General features: G+C 34.4%; 2 protein-coding genes across 8 annotated transcripts; one reads left to right on the top strand and one right to left on the bottom strand.

The window, feature by feature from the left end:
* The first annotated feature begins 1,094 nt into the window (after positions 1 to 1,094).
* Positions 1,095 to 10,279, top strand: Srrm1 (Serine-arginine repetitive matrix 1). Of its 7 annotated transcripts, XM_087409235.1 has the most exons (17): positions 1,095 to 1,248; positions 1,347 to 1,440; positions 1,868 to 1,957; positions 2,519 to 2,641; positions 4,316 to 4,486; positions 5,029 to 5,192; positions 5,274 to 5,465; positions 5,548 to 6,381; positions 6,704 to 6,841; positions 6,907 to 7,410; positions 7,538 to 7,760; positions 7,921 to 8,006; positions 8,075 to 8,313; positions 8,405 to 8,566; positions 8,669 to 9,159; positions 9,239 to 9,355; positions 10,162 to 10,279. In XM_087409235.1, the coding sequence occupies exons 2-17, from the start codon at positions 1,429 to 1,431 to the stop codon at positions 10,162 to 10,164; spliced, it is 3,549 nt and encodes a 1,182-aa protein (XP_087265361.1). In that variant the 5' UTR covers positions 1,095 to 1,248; positions 1,347 to 1,428; the 3' UTR covers positions 10,165 to 10,279. The 7 variants fall into 7 exon arrangements, with proteins under 7 accessions (XP_087265361.1, XP_087265360.1, XP_087265364.1 ...); XM_087409234.1 differs by having other exon boundaries at positions 6,910 to 7,410; positions 9,239 to 10,279; XM_087409238.1 differs by having other exon boundaries at positions 6,907 to 7,083; positions 9,239 to 10,279.
* Positions 10,280 to 10,325: 46 nt separating this feature from the next.
* On the bottom strand, positions 10,326 to 12,836 carry RpIIIC53 (RNA polymerase III subunit C53). The gene is made up of 6 exons (XM_011062496.2): positions 12,041 to 12,836; positions 11,866 to 11,983; positions 11,043 to 11,352; positions 10,888 to 10,982; positions 10,591 to 10,830; positions 10,326 to 10,511 (listed from the first exon to the last, which is right to left on the bottom strand). The coding sequence occupies exons 1-6, from the start codon at positions 12,337 to 12,339 to the stop codon at positions 10,395 to 10,397; spliced, it is 1,179 nt and encodes a 392-aa protein (XP_011060798.1). The 5' UTR covers positions 12,340 to 12,836; the 3' UTR covers positions 10,326 to 10,394.
* Positions 12,837 to 18,656: the final 5,820 nt, after the last annotated feature.

Here is an 18,656-nt window from a genome sequence, read left to right as displayed (position 1 = left end):
ACGAAAAATCTCAGTCTTTTTCAGAAGTTGGCACTGCGCGTTTCGCGAGGATAGATAGGCCTATACATCCAGCAAACGAGAATGGATAAATAGATAGAAATTTTTTCTATCCGAATGCGTATTTTATATATATATATATATATATATATATATATATAAATATTTTTTTTGGATTTAATTGGATTCAATTAGATTTAATTAGATGCAATTGAATTGAAAAACTACATTTCCTATTCAAAATTTTGAATTGAACAGTATTCACAATTGTGTTTGTGTGCACAGAAAAAGCTAATATTATTATTGGATTGAAAGTCATAGAGATATGTTCCATGCAATTCCTATAAATGAATAAAATGTATTCAGAATTGAAAAGCATTCATTTTAACATTCGTGAATCAATATTTCTGAAAATCTGAATCCATTTCAATTCATTTCAATCCATTCTCGTTTGCTGGGCATATTTAGACTGTGCTTTTAATACTTTTACGATATTAGCGCGTATTTAGCATACAGTTCACGTTATATATATTCTAAAATTTCAAATAGAAAAGTGCATATTCTAAATACGGGCTAAAAAATATTTTTTTTCCGAAAATTAAAAAAAACTAATTAGAATAAATAAATGATGGCTATCGAAGAAATTATATGAAAGAAAAACGAACTGTAATGATAAAATGATAATATCATTAATTTTACAAATTGTTAAATGAGCATAATATTTATTATATCATGACGTATTTAATATTTAATAGAACTAAGTGAATAAATCATATTAATATCTTAATTTGAAGAATATATTGTTATAGAACTTTATAAATAATATATATATTTTTATATTTTAACAAAATGATCAAATGATCCACAAATTATATTTTATATTATATATTTTTTAAAGCAATTTAATACATGATTTAGCATGTGACAGAAAGAAACTAAGAGAAGTCATTCCAATCTTTTTCCTGTTACTGTCGAAATCATTCGTACATTACCTCGCCCTTGCTGATCGCCCGTATTCTCTGTGTTATGATTTTATCGACAGGGTCAGAAAATGGATGTAGCCACGTAGTTCCCAAACTAAAAATGGATACTGGCGATAGTGTACGGGCGACTTCGACGATAACAGGAAAAAGGCCAGCATGGCCTCTCTGTTTCTCTCTGTTCCTGTTGCATGATCCGAGCGATCAAACGGCACGACCGCCATATTAGTAAATCGAGCCAAGTTAGCGTCCGTGCATGATTTTTAGCAAGGTAATTGTTCATGGAAAATCGTTTGTATCGTTCCTGTACATTGTTTTTCGTCAATGATCATCATGGATGTGATTTAATCTATTTGTTTTTCATCACAGAGTACAAGCTGTCAACTGGTGTCTCACTGATTGAGCGCGCCTCACTTCATCGAGATCCGGATTCCTGCTGCACGTTGCCAAGATGATGTACACAGTAAGGGGCCGCGTCATCGACGCGTTATTTTCTGACCTAATTTTCGAACTCGCTTTCAGCGAGAATGCCAAAGATATTTCGTAATTTTTTTAGCGATTAAGACTGATTAAAAAACTCATCGTTTAATCCAAAGTAGTCCTTCCAAAGTAGGCTTCAAGAAACGTATAATAGCAAGATATTCCCATTTAAGTCCAAAACTTTACTTAAAAAATTTTCTAATTCTAAGGATTAGGAAAATTGGAAGATTTTTCCATCACGAAGTTGGAGTCGTATTATATGACTTCTCTACATTTTTCCAAAGAGTGATAAAATTTTTGATTATGTAATGTTAAATATTTATAGAGATTGATAATTTGTTATTTCTAGTCTCTATATCAAGAAGCATATTTTTTTGTATATGATTTTATCTTTCATGTTCTTTTTGTAGGGAACGACTGCTTCGCAGGACACCAGGTTCAGCGACAAGGAGAAAAAACTTCTAAAACAGATGAAATTTGGAGATTCATTGACACAAAAAGTAATTAATATTTTATACTTAAAAAAAATTTTTTTTTATTTATTTTATAAATATATCTATTGCATTGACAACAATTTACATTAGCGAGAATGTTTAGCAAGATGATTAATACAAAAGTTAATTATTATGAAAATAAAGTTTGTTAAATATCTGACGTAAAGTTTGAATAATTAGAGTACTCCATTTTGCTGTTTCTTTATAGGAATAATATTTGAATCTTTAATGAATATCTTTACAAATGATATTTGAATTTTTAATTGATATCTTTGAATATGTAAATTTTTTTAATCAATATCAATATTAATAATAAAATATTTATTTTTAATTCGGAGTATCAATATATTTAGAATATATATCGAATTTATATTAAGTGCAATTTTATTAGAAATACTTTAATAATTATTGTTATTAAATTAAGAGTCTATATATATATATATATATATATATATATATATATATATATATATATATATCACAGAGCAGTTATATATGTAAAATTACTCTCTGATTTGAAATCTCTGATTTAAAATTAAAATAAAATCTTTAACATATTTGTCATAGGTGGATATGAGCAAAGTGAAACTTGATGTAATTAAGCCATGGATTACAACAAAGATCACACAGATTCTAGGAATGGAAGACGATGTGGTGGTAGAGTTTGTGTATAATCAGCTTGAGGAGAAGGTAAGAGATGTGTCGCACTTAATTTCGAATGAAATTAGATGGTTTTATAAGAGATACAATTTTAGTATCACAGTTTGTGAAAAAGCAGTAAAATATAGTAATGCAATCACTTGGCTTTTTCCCCTCATCATTATAGGAAATCGATAAATATGCATTATTTCAGCACGATGTTTTCAAATAGCAAGAATTTACTATCCAAACTCGGCACATCGTGTAGAGTTTGGATAACACAAAGCAATGAGGCAGATATTCTCTTAGCCTTTTGGCATACTTGCCACATTGTTTTTTTTTTATTTCCATAAGTATCATCGCCATTCAGTAATATATTTCATCGTTCCTCGTTTTTAATCAACCTATGTATCCCTTTCCAAGCATATCCACTTTCGACAAAAAAAAACAGAAAAAAGGTTAAAAAACTGATTTGTAGCTGATCCTGCCACATTGAACTGTGCAAAGACAGTCTTTATCATATGTGTTTGAATTCCCCGTTAGTATAAGTAGAGACCGTTGGTGGGGCCCAACCCTTTTGTCCAAATGGCATTCGGATGTGCTCCTCTCTACATCCGATTGGCCGCCTTTCTATCAGCCGTCAACCCTAGTGTCAGCTGTGGCAGTTGGTATCTCAACGTCACCTTAGAACTGCCGACAAATCTTCAGCTTCAGCAGTTACGTCGCCGTCGCTGCCGATCATCGCCACGATGACTACGCATCGTTGACACCATCAACATCACGAGACATCATCGGCATCGGGAGGCGATACTTTCATCACGTCATGTTCCTGTCTCGCGTCCATCACATGAGTCTGCAAATGTCTACAAGTCACCTGCTACGGAGCTGCATCACTTCCATTCATGTAGCTGCCTCAACCGAGGTAGTTTATCGTCGAGCCGCGAGATTTCGCAGCTTTCGCTCAAGGAGTTTCAACTTCGTGATGGCATCGTTTTCTCCGATCGTCCCAAGGTGGCATCCGCGTGTCAATTTGGGCTCTTCGGAACTTTCGTCTACCGCAAGCTACGATTCTCCGTTGGAACCGCCAATGTCAAACGCCAAGAGCAAGCTCGAGCGTCAACCTGGCGCTTACTTAGCACCAAAACTCAGTTTGCGATGGACTTCGATATTCTTCCGGATGTACTGTCAATCACGCGTCGGCATGATTGAGGCGAAAACGGCGCCCGGAGGTATCCCTACACATGGTTTGACTCTTTGCCACAGGTTGGTGAAAAGGTTGATCCTTTTATACCACATTATCTCCGATTTTCAGGCGGACATTTTCGCCAGATATTTAATATATACAGGCTTCTCTCTCGTTTCAGCACACGCACCTTAGCGGTGTAAATATTAAAATCGATGATGAAGGGTGACGAGGTATCGGTCTATTTTCTGCTACTTACATTTAACATAATTCTTTTTTCTCTTCAGCATATAACTATTTAATGCAGGTACGAAAGAGTACGATCGGCAGCATCGGTGGTAAGGCTTAGATATAGAATGATAAATATCTGCTTTTTCGAGGGGGAAAAGCAGTTCATATAATAGAATAGAAATAGAGATTATATCGATTAAAATTGCAGTCAAAATTTAATCTATTATTTTGATTTCGTCGTGAAAAATCTGCACAAAAATTTTTTGTTATTGTATATGGAGAATTAAATTTGTACGTTGTATATTTTACAGTTTCCTGACCCCCGAAAAATGCAGATCAACTTGACAGGCTTCCTGAACGGTAGGAATGCCCGTTCTTTCATGGGTGAATTATGGGACCTTCTGGTCTCAGCTCAAGAAAGTGTTACGGGCATTCCCGAGGCTTTTTTGCAGCAAAAGAAAGATCAAATTAAAAAGCGTTTGGTAATTATTAGTTTTCACCTTTGTGTAATAATCGAATATCAAAAAGACTTCTAAGCACCCGCGCGCGCAACACGATGTTCAATATAACTATCTAATAATATTGCAATTATAATTTTTATATTATCAAATATTTGATACATTCATATATGTGAGACATGATAAATTTTATTGTAATCGCTCTTTTTGAATAATCATAATTTTTAGGATTCGATAGTTATATTTAGCATGTATATATATATATATATATATATATATATATATATATATATATATAATGCAATTTTATTACCACAGTAAAATAAACTAATATACTTATTTTTTCCACTATGGAGTTTACTTTATTACATTTTTTAAGTATGAAGTTTGTTAGACATGTATGGGTGTGTGAACGAACAATTGACTTACTATATTTTGACATTCAGAAATGTTCAGTTGAATATAACCAAATGGAAGAAATCAATTTTAACTTAGTTATATTTAGTTGTAAGGAAACGATATTTTGTAAGCATTGGTTTATATTATGTTGTAATATATCAAATTAGGAAGAGCAAGAGAAGCTTCAAGCATCATTGGCGGAGAAAGAGAAAGAAAAGGAGCGTGAAAAAGAAAAAGATGATGCTGATAATAAAGTGAAGAAGGAGGAGAAAGATAGAGGCTCATCTAAGGAACGCAGAAGAGATCGAAGTAGGGATCGTGATAGAGATAGGTATTATCATTAAAAGAAAGGTAACTTTCAAAAAGTGCATAGATATCATGTTACTTATCTTTATTATTTTTTTTAATATAGAAGTAAAAGGAGCAGATCACGTGATCGACATAGGGATCGTGATCGATCGAGTCGTAAGAGAAGATCCGTTTCAAGATCACCGAATAAAAATTCGAAGGATAACGGAAAAGATATGCCCGACGTTAAGATTGAACGAGAAGATTCGCCGCAACCGGAAAATGCTATACCTTTGATGCCAGTTAAAACCAAGCCGTAAATAACAAATCGTATTTATGTGTTGTATTGAAATATATTTTATTTTGTATATTTTAAATTTTATGTTTTTTCTTTATAGGGAAGCCGCAGTAGCAATATCAAGATTGCAAGCCAAATTGATGAGCATTGCTGATGGAAAGAAAAAAAATAATCGTACACCATCGCCGGAATCAGTGGACAAGTCAGCAAGAAAATCGCGATCTGCATCTAAATCGCCAACGAATCGTTCAAAGAAATCTAGAAGTAAGTCGCCTAGCCGAGATTCAAAGACGCGTCGATCACGATCGCCCGCTTCGAAATCAAGACGATCTCGTTCAAAATCAAGATCTAGAAGATCTCGATCTAAATCTAGGAGATCAAAATCGCGCTCGCAGGACCGTACGAAGTCTAAGCGAAGCAAATCCAAATCGCCAAGATCACGATCACGATCGCGATCGCGATCACGATCGCGATCTAAGAAATCCCGATCCAAGAGTGAGGACAGGAGCAAGTCGAGAAAATCAAGATCCGTCTCGAGTGACTCAAGATCATCCAAGTCCCGCTCGAAGTCTACGGAAAAGCTAAAGGTCAATACAGATTCCAATAGAAAACGCAATGGTAGTACGAGCAGCAGCTCTGAATCAGAAGTGGACAAAGATGGAAAGGATAAAAGCGACTTCGAGATACGAAAGAAGAAGGATGGTGTGCAAGCTAAGAGATCCTACAGAAAAACCAACAAAGATGATAGTGGTAGTGATAGCGACTCTAGCCGGGAAAGAAAATCAGCTCCTAAGCGAAGAAGTCCTTCGCCACGTAAAGATAGAGGACGATCTAAGGATAGAGACAGAAATAGATCACGAGATAGATCACGAGATAGATCGCGAGATAGATCACGAGATAGATCACGCGATAGATCACGAGATAGGAATCGAAGGTAAGATTTATAAATCTTTGATGATAAATTTAATCTTCAATTGTAAAAGTTATCTAAAAGATATATATATATATATATATATATATATATATATATATACATATATATATATATATATATGTGCATATAATTATTTATACATACGTATTACAATTTTCTTTGTATTATCAAGAAACACAATTGTATCCTTTGCGCCAAATCAGGTGCAGTAAATATTACAATGCAATATTGTTCGCGGTATATATTTAATCTAATTGTGCCACAAAAAGTTTAGTAACGAAATCGACAATTTATATAATTTTTGATGCCTTTTATCTTTTAGAAGATCATTGGACCGGGATCGCGACAGGAGGAGAGACCGAGAGCGCGAAAGGGAGAGGGAAAGAGAGAGATTAGACCGATACAGCGGCAGCCGCAGCATGCGACCACCTTCGGTGCGCAGACCGCTTAATAGGCGAAGGTTGGTATTCTTTTGTATATCAAATAAATTTATCTTTGCATTGTGTGCATGAGAAATTGTTCTAGCAGTCCCCCACGCAGAAGTCCGGCGAGATATCGTCGTAGGTCACCGAGTCCTGAAGACAGGCGTCGCAGGAGATCACTGGATCGTCGAAGACGATCATCGGAGAGACGCGATAGGCGCCGTTCGCCCGATCGACGTGGGAGCCGTCGTTCGCCGGATGGACGGGATCGATCGAGCAGGTATGATAGATCTTCCTCACGCGACAGATCAAGTAGACGGGATCGCTCCAGAGAACGACGGGATAAGGATCGTCGATCTAGATCTAAGGATCGTAGATCGAGATCCAAGGATCAAAGATCATCGGTGGATCGTTCGAGAGACGAGAAGCGGTCTCCTGATCGTTCAAAGGGTACCAAGGATAAGGCAAAGGACAGGAAAGTGGATGAGAAAACTAAAAGACCGCCTGATACAGGATCGCGAAAAGAATTGCGAAATGGCCGGTCTAAATCAAGTAGCTCGGAAAGTAGCGAGAGTAGTTCCTCTAGCAATGAGGACGAGTCACTTAGGTGAGTGAAATTTTCTCTTTGAACACGATACTTTCACGGAGTCTGCAATCGATGGATACTTGGTCGTGGTGTATCTATGTTTGTTGAATAATGTTCTACAAAAAACGTGCTTGTGATCTGTTTGCAGGAAATCGATCGAACGCAAACCGCCACAAGAGAAGCGGGAAAAAGAACGCGAACACGCGGATGATGCCAAGAAGAAGGAGAAAGAAAAAACGGTGAAAGAAGAACCTGCTAAGCGTCCAGAAAAAGAAATTAAGAAGATAGAACCGGTCGCTGTGAAAAAGCCTGAGCCTAGTGTTTCTCCTAAAAAAATTCAAGCTACATCACTTCCTGTTACCAGACACAGAGTAAGTTTAATAAGTTCATTAATTATTTACTTATCACATAGATTAATTTAAAAAATTCAATTTTATAATATCTACAATAAATAAAATTATATTGATAATATAAAAGAAAATATTATTACTCTTTTATAAAAGTTCTATTTTTTTTTTCTTTATTTTCAAGTTCTCGAAGAGTTTGTCGCGTACACCTTCGCCATTTAAGAAGACCGAAGACATCGTGGCAGTAGCTAAAATTAAACAGACGATTAAGTATGTTGCAAGATATTTGCATAATTAAAATTTTAATTACTACGATTGTGTGTATATTTTACTTTCAGAGAAGACACTAAGGACGAATCACCAACGACGAAGACTGGAGAAGTGAATTTTACCACTGGAGATGCTTTCCCTTTAAAGAAGGATGAGAAGTCTTTGAAATCGACAAAAGTAACGGAAGATAAAAAATCTACTCAAAAGCCGTTGGAACTTCCATCCAAGAAACCTGTAGAAATGGCTAAAAAAACAAAAAAAGAAAAGCGTGATGGCTCTACAGACAGTGAGGATAGTGATGGTGAAGGTAAAAAAAAATACATTTTAATTATAGTTAATAAATATATTAATATAATAAATATATTAATGTTTTTCTCTTTTATAAATTTATTTTACAGGTAAGAGAAAAGTGAAAAAGACAGAAAAATCGAAGAAGTCGAAGAAAACTTCGACAGATGAAGATAAATCTGATAAGAGCAGAGCTGGATCCAGTTCGGATTCTGAAGATGATAGAAAGCATTCAGATAAAAATAAGAAAGTTAGAGATACTAGCCGAACCGGTAAGTTTTTCGTACCAAATATAAATAATTGGCATGTTATAATTTATTTAAATACATAGTATAATTTATAAATAACATTCAAATAAATAATTTTTATTATAGATTCAATAGATGATCGTAATAAGGATAGAAAGGATACTAGAAAACGCGAAATTGCCGAAAATGACTCGCGAAAGCGTTCAAGAAAGGAAATGGAAGAAGAATTAAAAAAATCAAAAAGATCACGAAGAGATTCTTCTTCGGGTGAAGAAGAGCAAAAATCTAAAAGAGGTAGAAACGAAGATGACAGATCAAGATCTCGAAAATCGAAGAAAGACTCTAGTTCCGATGAAGAACCTAAAAAAATGAAAAAGAGGAGAGATACCTCATCTGATGATGAAAAATCTAGATCACGAAAGTCCAGAAAAGATTCGACAAGTGAAGATGACTCTAAATCAAAATCGAAGAAATCGAAACGAGATTCCAGTTCAGAAGATGACGATCCTGGAGATAAAGATTTGAAGAAGAAAAGAAAAGTTGACGATAGTTCGGACGATGAAAAGGTGAAAAAGAAGCGTAAGAAAAAGACAAAAACTAGCACTAGTGAATCGGAGGTAACGACTTTATAGACAAATTTATTACAACAAATTTATTATCTTTAATCGTTTATTAATTGAGCTTTGATACTTTCAGGAAAGTGAAATCGAAGAAAAGAAAAAAAAGAAAGAAAAGAAGCACAAGAAACACAAGAAACATAAGAAGCACAGAAAGCACAAAAAGAAGAAAGTTGCGGATTCAGATGAATCTGATGTAAGTGAAGGTAATACTGAAGAACTGGAAAAGAAACTTCGGGAGAAGGCATTAAAATCAATGAAAAAAGGACATAGCATTGAACGAAGTGATTGAGGTTAATATATGATCTTCGAAAATGTGTCATGCATGTATCTCTTTATCGCAAAACATTTTAATTGTATTATGAATATGAATAACTTTCGTTTCTTATTAATAATTGGATTCTTACTTATCACTCAATCCCTTCGGAACAAGATCAAATGGCATTCATATTGTGAATAATTCACATAAATATATTGAAAAAACATATATACTATATATATATATATATATATATACATATATATATATAATTATATTTATATGATTATATATATATATATATATATATATATATATAATTAATACATATATATTTATATATATACATAAAATTGATATTCTTTTCACATTTCATTAAGATTTGTCAGAATTACGTGATGACTCATTTTCTCGTATCAGTGTATAGAGTGTACTTATTCATATTGATACGAATATTCATGTATACTGATATAATGTAAAGATTTTACATGTTTTGAAGAATCCAATAGAAAATATCGTACATTTTTTTAGTTCCTAAGTTCAAGTGAAATTAGGACTCGTATACAGCGATTCATTTGAGTTAATTTGTATAAAGATTAGTTTTCATTATAGTGTTAGATAATAATAAATATAGTATACTTGAATGATAATGTTACAGCAACTTGTACAAGTCGAAGAACAATCGAAAACCCATTTGCAAAAACTATGTGTTCCCAAATGATATAATCGTTTCTGTTTTACAGTGACTCCTAATTTCTCCTAGACATCAGAATCGCCATACCGAATTTGCAGACGTAATGTAATTTATTTAATAATTTACGTAATTTGCTAGTATAAAAAATATAGAAGTATTAAAAATTATTATCCGCATTATATATATTGTTCATGAATCTCCTACAACTAAACATCCTTTTATACAAACATTTTTTATTAAAGATGATACATATTTATAAATGATACATATTTATAAAATTTCTTATGAATTTTTTAATATAGATTCAAAGTCTGGAGAACAAATTAATTTATTGTTCACTGAACCAAGATTGACGAGATCGCCGGTTTGTGATGCATCTATTTTTACAGCTAAAAGGTCCTGAAAAGTAATTAATTATTGAGGATTATAACAGTATTGTATTCCTTAAATTATAATTTATACAAATATAATTTTATACTTGTTGGAAACGTTGCTGCACTCCAATATCAACGAAAAAACTCATTTCGCCGAGACGTAATCTAGCTTTACCAGACTTCAAAATTTCGAGTTTGCCTAAGAGACCACTTCTTAAATTATTCAAAGTACAAAACTCAGTTTTTGTTTTATTATCATTCTCACTATGAGTATTCGAATTATTTGATTGTTTTGTTTTTGTTTCCTCTCTACTGGATTCCAAACCTGGCAAAGATTCTGGAAACTGTTGATCAATTATTAAATTAAGTAACAATTATAATGAATTACATGATATCCTTACTTGAATTAATGTATAAGAATTAGCCTTGTTTTCGGTTATTTGAGAAATGGTAAATTCTTCCTTTCTGTCTTGCCTGCTTTTTTCTTCATTTATGACTATGAAAGAAAAAAATGTTTAAATTAATAAAATTACCTAAAAGAATATTATACACTTACTTTCACCATTTTCCGAAATGACCGGTTTCTTATCGATCTTATCATTATCGATCGAATCATGTATATCTTTTTTAATTCTTGGTAGCGTGAGAGGACACATTTTTTCATCAATGTCCGGAGCATCATCAATAAAATCATCTCTTAACAGATTTTTTAATCTTTTGTCTTCTTCTGCCTTAATCTTATTTGTACTTGTTTTTGATTTCTCCAGATATTTTACAGCACTCGTTGTGCTACTAGAAGCTCTGGAACCTTCACTCTTTCTAGTGGTAGGTGTTACATAGATTCCTTCTGACCAAATGCCAACAGACTAGAAATATAGAATAATCTTATGATTTTTTTGAATTATTAAATTAAAATGTAAAGAAGACTTAAGAATAAAATTCAAAGATAATAAAATAGAAGTTTATAAGTTGAGGTAATTATTTATACTATTATTACGTATTACAAATAATGGAACGTTTATGTAATGTTTATGTTAAGTTTACACGAATTTTATTCATCATGTAAACACTATAAGCAATGTAAAATTACATAAAATATTATTATAAATTGAATAGCATATTACAGAAAAAAATAATTAAATATATCCATTTAGTATTGATAAATATATATAAGCGAAATAAAAATAACTTAGTGCAGTCTAATGCAACGACAAAGAATATAAATTTCAATGATTCATGGATCGTTTACATAGATGATATGTAAAACATAATTTACATAGTTTACATTATATATACGTGGATGTAGATTATATTTTATAATACGTAATTTTATGTAAACGAAGAACTCTTTTGAAGGATATTTAGAATATTAATATTACCTGTATTACATTTCCTTTATCTCCTCTTCCACGTCCTCTGTCTCCTCTCCCTCGTTCCCTTCCACGATCGCTGTTTTTCGGTTTCACCAGATCAGTTTTGATTGAAATCACTGGACCGCTGAAATCAAATTACTTTTAGCATCTGTACTGTGTCATAAGTTGATTAATAACTTACTCTTTCTTTTTAGTCCTTTGTACATTCAGATTTGGTGTATACACTTTCTTTGGTTTTTCAACCTTAATATTTCCACCTAGTGTCAAGTCTCGTGGTAGCCGATAGGATATCAATCTCTGTGTGGTGGTGGATAAACCTGGTTCTACTTTAATGCTTTTCACCCTCTCTGAAAGCGACGTCGACGGTAATACGGACGTGCTAGGTTCTGACATGTTGGACTCTGACGTGCCAGGTTCTATTTTTATTCGAATATTCGCGTGAGGAGCGTTGTTCGAAATAACAGAATTGTCTGAAGACATGTTCAATTAATGTTCAATAGCTCTCTTGTTTATAAATACACTGGGCCGTTGGGCACTTGTGTCTATAACTACGTCAATGACTACGATGCTTCCATGCCGCACGGACGCTCGTCCAGAGAGCTTCAGTATGAAAAATGCACGATCGATGTCGGCAACTTTCAAAAAATTAGGAACGTAATATCCAAGCCAAGATACCAAGACGCCGAGATTCCGTCCTCGTTTGGTTCACGCTCGTCATGAGACTTGGAAGCAAAACTCTAGATATAGGATGCTGTCCAGCAAGAACTTTTGAGACTGTTCTGGACTGTCCGAGACCTTTCAACGTTTAGTTGTTTATTCTATAACACTAATGCGATGACACGACGACACGTGTGATTACATACCTTAAGGGGCTCTGCACAATAAAAGGAACAGAGAACAGAGAATAAGAATTTCAACCTATCAGAAATCATGTATTGTGGAATACACAGTTTCTGATAGGTTGAAATTCTTATTCTCTGTTCTGTTCCTTTTATTGTGCGGACCTAAGTGGTCGCTTCGCAATCCGTGGATCTAGGGGTTACAATTATATAAACCAATATAATTACAGATGGTAATAAAGAAATACCGTTACCTACGATAAATAAATATGAAACATTCATTTAGTGAACTCAACAGTTTAGCAAGTAATCGTTGTTGTGTACTTTTTAAACGTCTAATTATATCATCTAATTAGACATTTAGATTTAGAGAAAGTACCAATAACAACAAGCGTTCATTCAATTATTGGGTCAATTGAACGTGTTTATTGGGCATTTTTTTTTTGGGCAGTTGTAAAGTCACTAAAACAGTAAAACTTTTCGTGGCAACATAAATTGTGTTCCAGCAGAAAGGAAACTGAGAAAGGACATGACAGCCCAAAAGCTATAACCGCAAAATGCTGCCGCGTACTATCCTAAGAAAAGTGGACGTTGCTATGTAGTTTACATCCACTTTGTCAGAGGGCAGTAATGCGCGGCAGCATTTTGCGATTACAGGTTTTGGGCCGTCATGTCCTCTCAGGTTTCTTTCTAGTATAATAGAACCATAAAAACGTGGACATTAGGTACCTACGAGGTTTAATACACGACAAAAATCAGGATATCCACTTTCAAGTTTTTCTCTGGTAGGAGCTTTGATAAAAGAATGTTTGAACATGTTGAAGCATGAATTTGTTGCGACGCGAACAAATTTAATGTAACACAGCGCATAAATTAAGGTACAATAGAAGGAACAAGGAATTAAGAATAATGAATAACGATTTCAATCTACCAGAAATCGGAATGTACGATTTTTAATAAATTAAAATAGTTATTTCTTATTTCTTTTACTTAAAGGTATTTCCACTTTTATATCTTTATTGTTTGTCAACATTGAAGGATGAAATGATTCACTGTATTATATTGTGTCCTTACTAGAAAATGCTCCCAATTGCCGTAATCATTGACACAACACATCCGCACTCAGCCCAAGAACTACTAGTCGATTGTGTAAGTTTATGTTTTCTAATGACAATTACATGTTACTAATCGCAGCTATAAATGAGATTGGAAGACATTGAACGCGACCGGCATTTTTTTTTTTTCATTCAATACAGGTGGCAAAATTAAGTTACATTTAATCTAATTTTCTATTCGAATTCTGTTCCAATTAAATTGTAAATAATGTTACACTTTGGGTACTTTCCATTTAGATATATAAATTGATATAAACGTCATTCTATCTTTTTTTGCATTCCATAAATATAATGAACGATATTTATGACGATATGTATCACTAAATGGAAAGCACCCACAATGATCTTTCAATACCCTGTAAATATTTGTATCATAAATCGTATGTGTGTAAATCGTATTTAACAAGTAAATCCTGTTAGAGTTTGGTCGTTACGCCAACATCCCTTTATGGCTTCTCTAATGATACTTGGATTTAGAAATTCGCAAATTAAATATCTTATCGAAAGCGCTTCTGATTTTACAAATTTGAATAAGATATATATTCGACGAGTATAACTTACGAAATCGTTAAATTACTTTTCACTGAATTAAAAAAAAAATTGATTTCAAGGAAATCTTTACTTAAATAGGACACAGAAATCATAATATCATAAGAACATTATCTTGATCTTATTTGTCACTTATATAACCTCATTTTTAAATATCAAATGACGTCATGATGATGTTCCATGATATCATTATGACTTAATTATGACTGTGTGTTCAACCTGAATAATTTCTATCTGTCAAAATTGTCAAAAATTAGGAAACGCGGCGTATTCTCTCCCTCGCGCTCGCGTTTGCTGTGCCCGCAGATAAGCGATATCTGCGGCGCGGCAAGTCGGCAACCTGCGGAAGACGGCGGCGCGGCGCCGATGGCGATGTTTTCAGGACGGTTCGTAGCAAGAGTGACACGAGCAGGAGAGGAGAGCACTGCCGGTGCGGATGAGGTCATCGTATGGTTTTTTAGCCGGCAGTCGCCGGTCGCGACGCGGAGCGCCCGAACGCCGGCCGTTGCTGCATGCGTTCTCGCTGCTGCCGCCGCCGCTGCATGCGTTGCCGTTTAGGTGCCGAGCGAGCGGTAGTCTTGCGAGCGAGCGGACGAGCAAGCGCGCAAGCAAAGGAGCGAGCCGGGATATGCGACGAGCGACGACGTGCCACGTGCCACGTGCGTTTCAGCGTGCCCGCGAGTTCACCCAGGTTGTCCTCCGGCAGGAGGTGAATTCGGAGCAGAACTCCGCCTCTCCTTTTATCCTTTCGCACATTCCGTCTTTCGAGGGAGGGACGACATCACGAATTTCGCGCCGGGGTGAATTCCCAAATGAAAATCCCGCGAGGAGATCCTGCGAGCGACGCGATCTCGAGCTCGCACAGTTGGTGTCGGATGAGGACCCGCTTACAGAGGGTCCGTTGTGTATCTTAAAATGAAGTGAAAATTACAAAGTGAGCAAATTCACATCTTATTTTAAGATCGTCTTAGGTGTTGTCTTAAGACGCTAATACGGCTCTGTAACCGGTATTTATTGTCGATTCTTATTTTAGGTATTAAGTATAGTCTTAAGATGTCATGAATCAATCAAAGGGCTGTATTAGCATCTTAAGACATTACTTAAGACGGTCTTAAAATAAGAACTGACTGTGAATACTGGCTTTTGATTGATTTATGACATCTTAAGATGATTTTGAATAAGAAATATAAGAATCGATTATGAATCCCGACCTAAGTATATGTATTACAGATTGATGGAATTATAAATATTTTAGTAAATCCGCTCATTTTTAAATAATTTTTTAATAATTTTCATCAAACCGTGTGATACACAATCAAACTTCAGGACGAGACAGAAATTTAATTTGTCTCTATATACAGATGTTTGATAATTGGTAACCATGAGAAAGTGAGTGAGTCCTATTGAAAAGGTATTTTGCGATGATTAACACTTCCGTTAGAAAATACTACTTCGAAATAATACTGCGCACGCACGTAGTTAATGTCAATTGTAGAAAGCAAAGGATATTCTTGAGGATCGAATAAAATTCTAACAGAAAACGGAGCACTTTTTCTGATTCAGTCAATAGTTGGTTTATTTTTATATATGATTTTTTATTCACACGGACATTCTTTATTTCTCCGTAATTTAGCATCGCTTTCACGAGAAACGTGCGTTGATAACAAGCTATACTTTAGAGATATTTCTGCCTCTTGACGAGTGTAATTTGCATAGTGAAGACTTTCTTCGCGGTGTGTGACTGTCCTTTCTATAATCCCATATGATTATTATTTTCACAATGCACAGCTGTTGCGTGGTTCCATGTAGGATGCCGTCACGCATGATAGTTCTCGCGTTACCTGCGTGTCAGAAACCGGGAATTGAAACCGGTACGATTTCGGTGAGTTCATGTTTCCACGCTATATCAAAGTACGACGGCAATCTTTATATTTGACTGAAAAAGTGTCGTAAGAATATATAATACATTTTCTGTACCTTATATCTATATACATTTTCTTATCTTATCTTATATAACATCGAATTTGCATCTTAAAACTAGGTTTACCGAAATTGTGTTTGTTTTTTATATCAGTATTGCGTAAATTTGATGGCAATTTAATTCGGAATCATCTCTTGTTTGTTGTCGTTAATAAAATCCAACATTAGTTTTGGTTTGCTTGTAGCGTCAGAATTCATCGAAATTACGACAGTAATTTCGATTATATCCAACATGCGATTCTCCAAGAAGGAACGAATTGATTTTGAAGCGTCGTTTCTGACTTCGGCTGTAGAAGAGCGGATTTGAAGTTCGGTCAGCCGCAGCGTTCTTAAACCTGTTCTGTACTCCCCCTCAGACATCGGATACATCGACGGGTTTTCGAGCAGCTGAAGTATCCGAGAGCGTGTCTTCCTGAAAGTCTTTCTCGCTGGGAATCTCTCCTTTCAGAATCTTTTCATTAGCCGTCTTGTAATTGCGGATGAGTTATTTCGCGCTTCTGAACGTGATATTTCGCGCTTTTCACAAACATGTAACGCACGTCGATGCTTATGAATATCGTAAAATTTTCGTATATAAAGAAATATAAACAATATTATTTTGGAAATCCAATTATCTTTTGTGCATTTACTACTTTTATGATATTTAGAGTATTAGTTTGCGATAATAGGAAGGACATTGACTTTATCATATTTGAATAGTCAGTTTGTTTGTGTTAGTAAAGTTAAAAATACTAATGTAACAATAAAGAGATAATCAAACTTAAGCTATTGTAAACTGAGGTAACAGTGATTGTTTAATATGCTTTAAAGCACCGATAATGACGCATCGTGGTTTGCGGATAGATAAAAATTGTGAGCTTCCTTTTAGACACGTATCAAGATAAGCAGCTAAAAATGTCTCTAGGAAACACTAAAGAAGAATAAAATATTACCTGTAAGACTATAATAGCAATTTATATAACAGCATTATGTAATAAGATATATATTAGATAATTACTAGCACATATTGTAAACTTCTTTTTTTTTATTAACACGTATCTTATAAAATAAGATAAAACTGAGTATATATATATATGTATACATATATATATATATTATATATATTTTGCAGGTACATAATATAACAGATAAATCGAGTATTAATTGACAAAAATTATTTTTAATAAATACTAACTCATGTTTGAATTATTAAGAAAAAGAGGACATTTTGACAATTTCTTACCTAATTATTTATACTAATAGTTCTTTCTCTTTGTAACTTTTTTTATAAACTAATTATATTCGAAGAAAGTTATATAGATGGTATAGCTTTTGATATTACACTTGTCAATTAGAAAAAAATATAAAAATGCTTCATAAATGATAAATCGATTATGTTTATAAATCTAAAATTATTATGAATAAATTATCGTTAGAAAAGTCATTCTTCTTAGAAACTATCATCACATATTACTCGTCACGTTCAAGCTTTGTTTTTTCTACTTTTTTAACGAGATATTACGAAATACATGTAGAAGTCATAGATAATCTGAAAAAGTTATGCTGCAAAAACGAAATTAATGATGATAGAATAAAAACAATATTGCGTGTGTTGTATAATTAATTACTTACTTGAAATAATAGACAACGTAATAACAATCGCATCTCTTCGTTTTCGTAATATGTGTTTACATTACTCTTTTTTCGCCTTCTCTCTCTCTCTCTCTCTTTTCATATTATAATTTCTTCAAGTTAGCAAAAACAAACGCATGCTCCGAGATAGCACGTGCTCGCGATCGTCGCGGCGCGCATGCGCGTCTCGAGACGCCGCGTTTCAAATCTCGCGTCCCGCAGATGGAAACGCGCGTTCCTCGCTCAAATGTCGCGACGGCGTCTTCTTCCCAACGTCTCCGGCCGCGACGGTAACGATTCGTTGCTTGGTACTAATATCAACATACCATGTAGTTAGCTGGTCATAGATCTCGCGAATGTACGCGCGGACTCGGATTCGCGAAATCTTTCACCGTACGTGGATGAACGTTCGAGTTTCGCGATATGACGGTGATCAAAATGGAGTTTGTCAATGCTGTGAACTCTCGGCCGCGGAGTGAAAAGTGACATCGGACATTGTGCCCTCTCGTTACTAATCCCCGACAGTGGACGAAGTGCATGAACAGGACTAAAGATTGTGAGTTGATCTAATATCGGGAGTGTCAGCCCATCGAAAGATGAACGGTGTGCAACGGACGCCCGTTGAGGCTTTCGACGTTAAGGTTAGTTGAATCTTTTAGGCAATTTAGATTCTGCGGTGTACCCGTATCATTTTAATTTTGTT

Source organism: Acromyrmex echinatior, chromosome 9 (assembly GCF_024713525.1).
Source record: "Acromyrmex echinatior isolate Ae372 chromosome 9, ASM2471352v2, whole genome shotgun sequence".
NCBI lineage: Eukaryota > Metazoa > Arthropoda > Insecta > Hymenoptera > Formicidae > Acromyrmex > Acromyrmex echinatior.
This window is presented reverse-complemented; position numbering and strand designations above follow the sequence as displayed.

Excerpts from the sequence above, each read along its gene's own strand:
- Srrm1 (XM_087409233.1), top strand. Across the intron at positions 2,642-4,315 it reads ATAATCAGCTTGAGGAGAAG|TTTCCTGACCCCCGAAAAAT; the intron begins GTAAGAGATGTG and ends TATATTTTACAG. Across the intron at positions 8,567-8,668 it reads TAGAGATACTAGCCGAACCG|ATTCAATAGATGATCGTAAT; the intron begins GTAAGTTTTTCG and ends TTTTTATTATAG.
- RpIIIC53 (XM_011062496.2), bottom strand. The coding sequence starts at position 12,339 with ATGTCTTCAGACAATTCTGTTATTTCGAACAACGCTCCTCACGCGAAT. Across the intron at positions 11,984-12,040 it reads CAAAGGACTAAAAAGAAAGA|CGGTCCAGTGATTTCAATCA; the intron begins GTAAGTTATTAA and ends ATTTGATTTCAG. Across the intron at positions 10,983-11,042 it reads CATTTCGGAAAATGGTGAAA|TCATAAATGAAGAAAAAAGC; the intron begins GTAAGTGTATAA and ends TTTCTTTCATAG.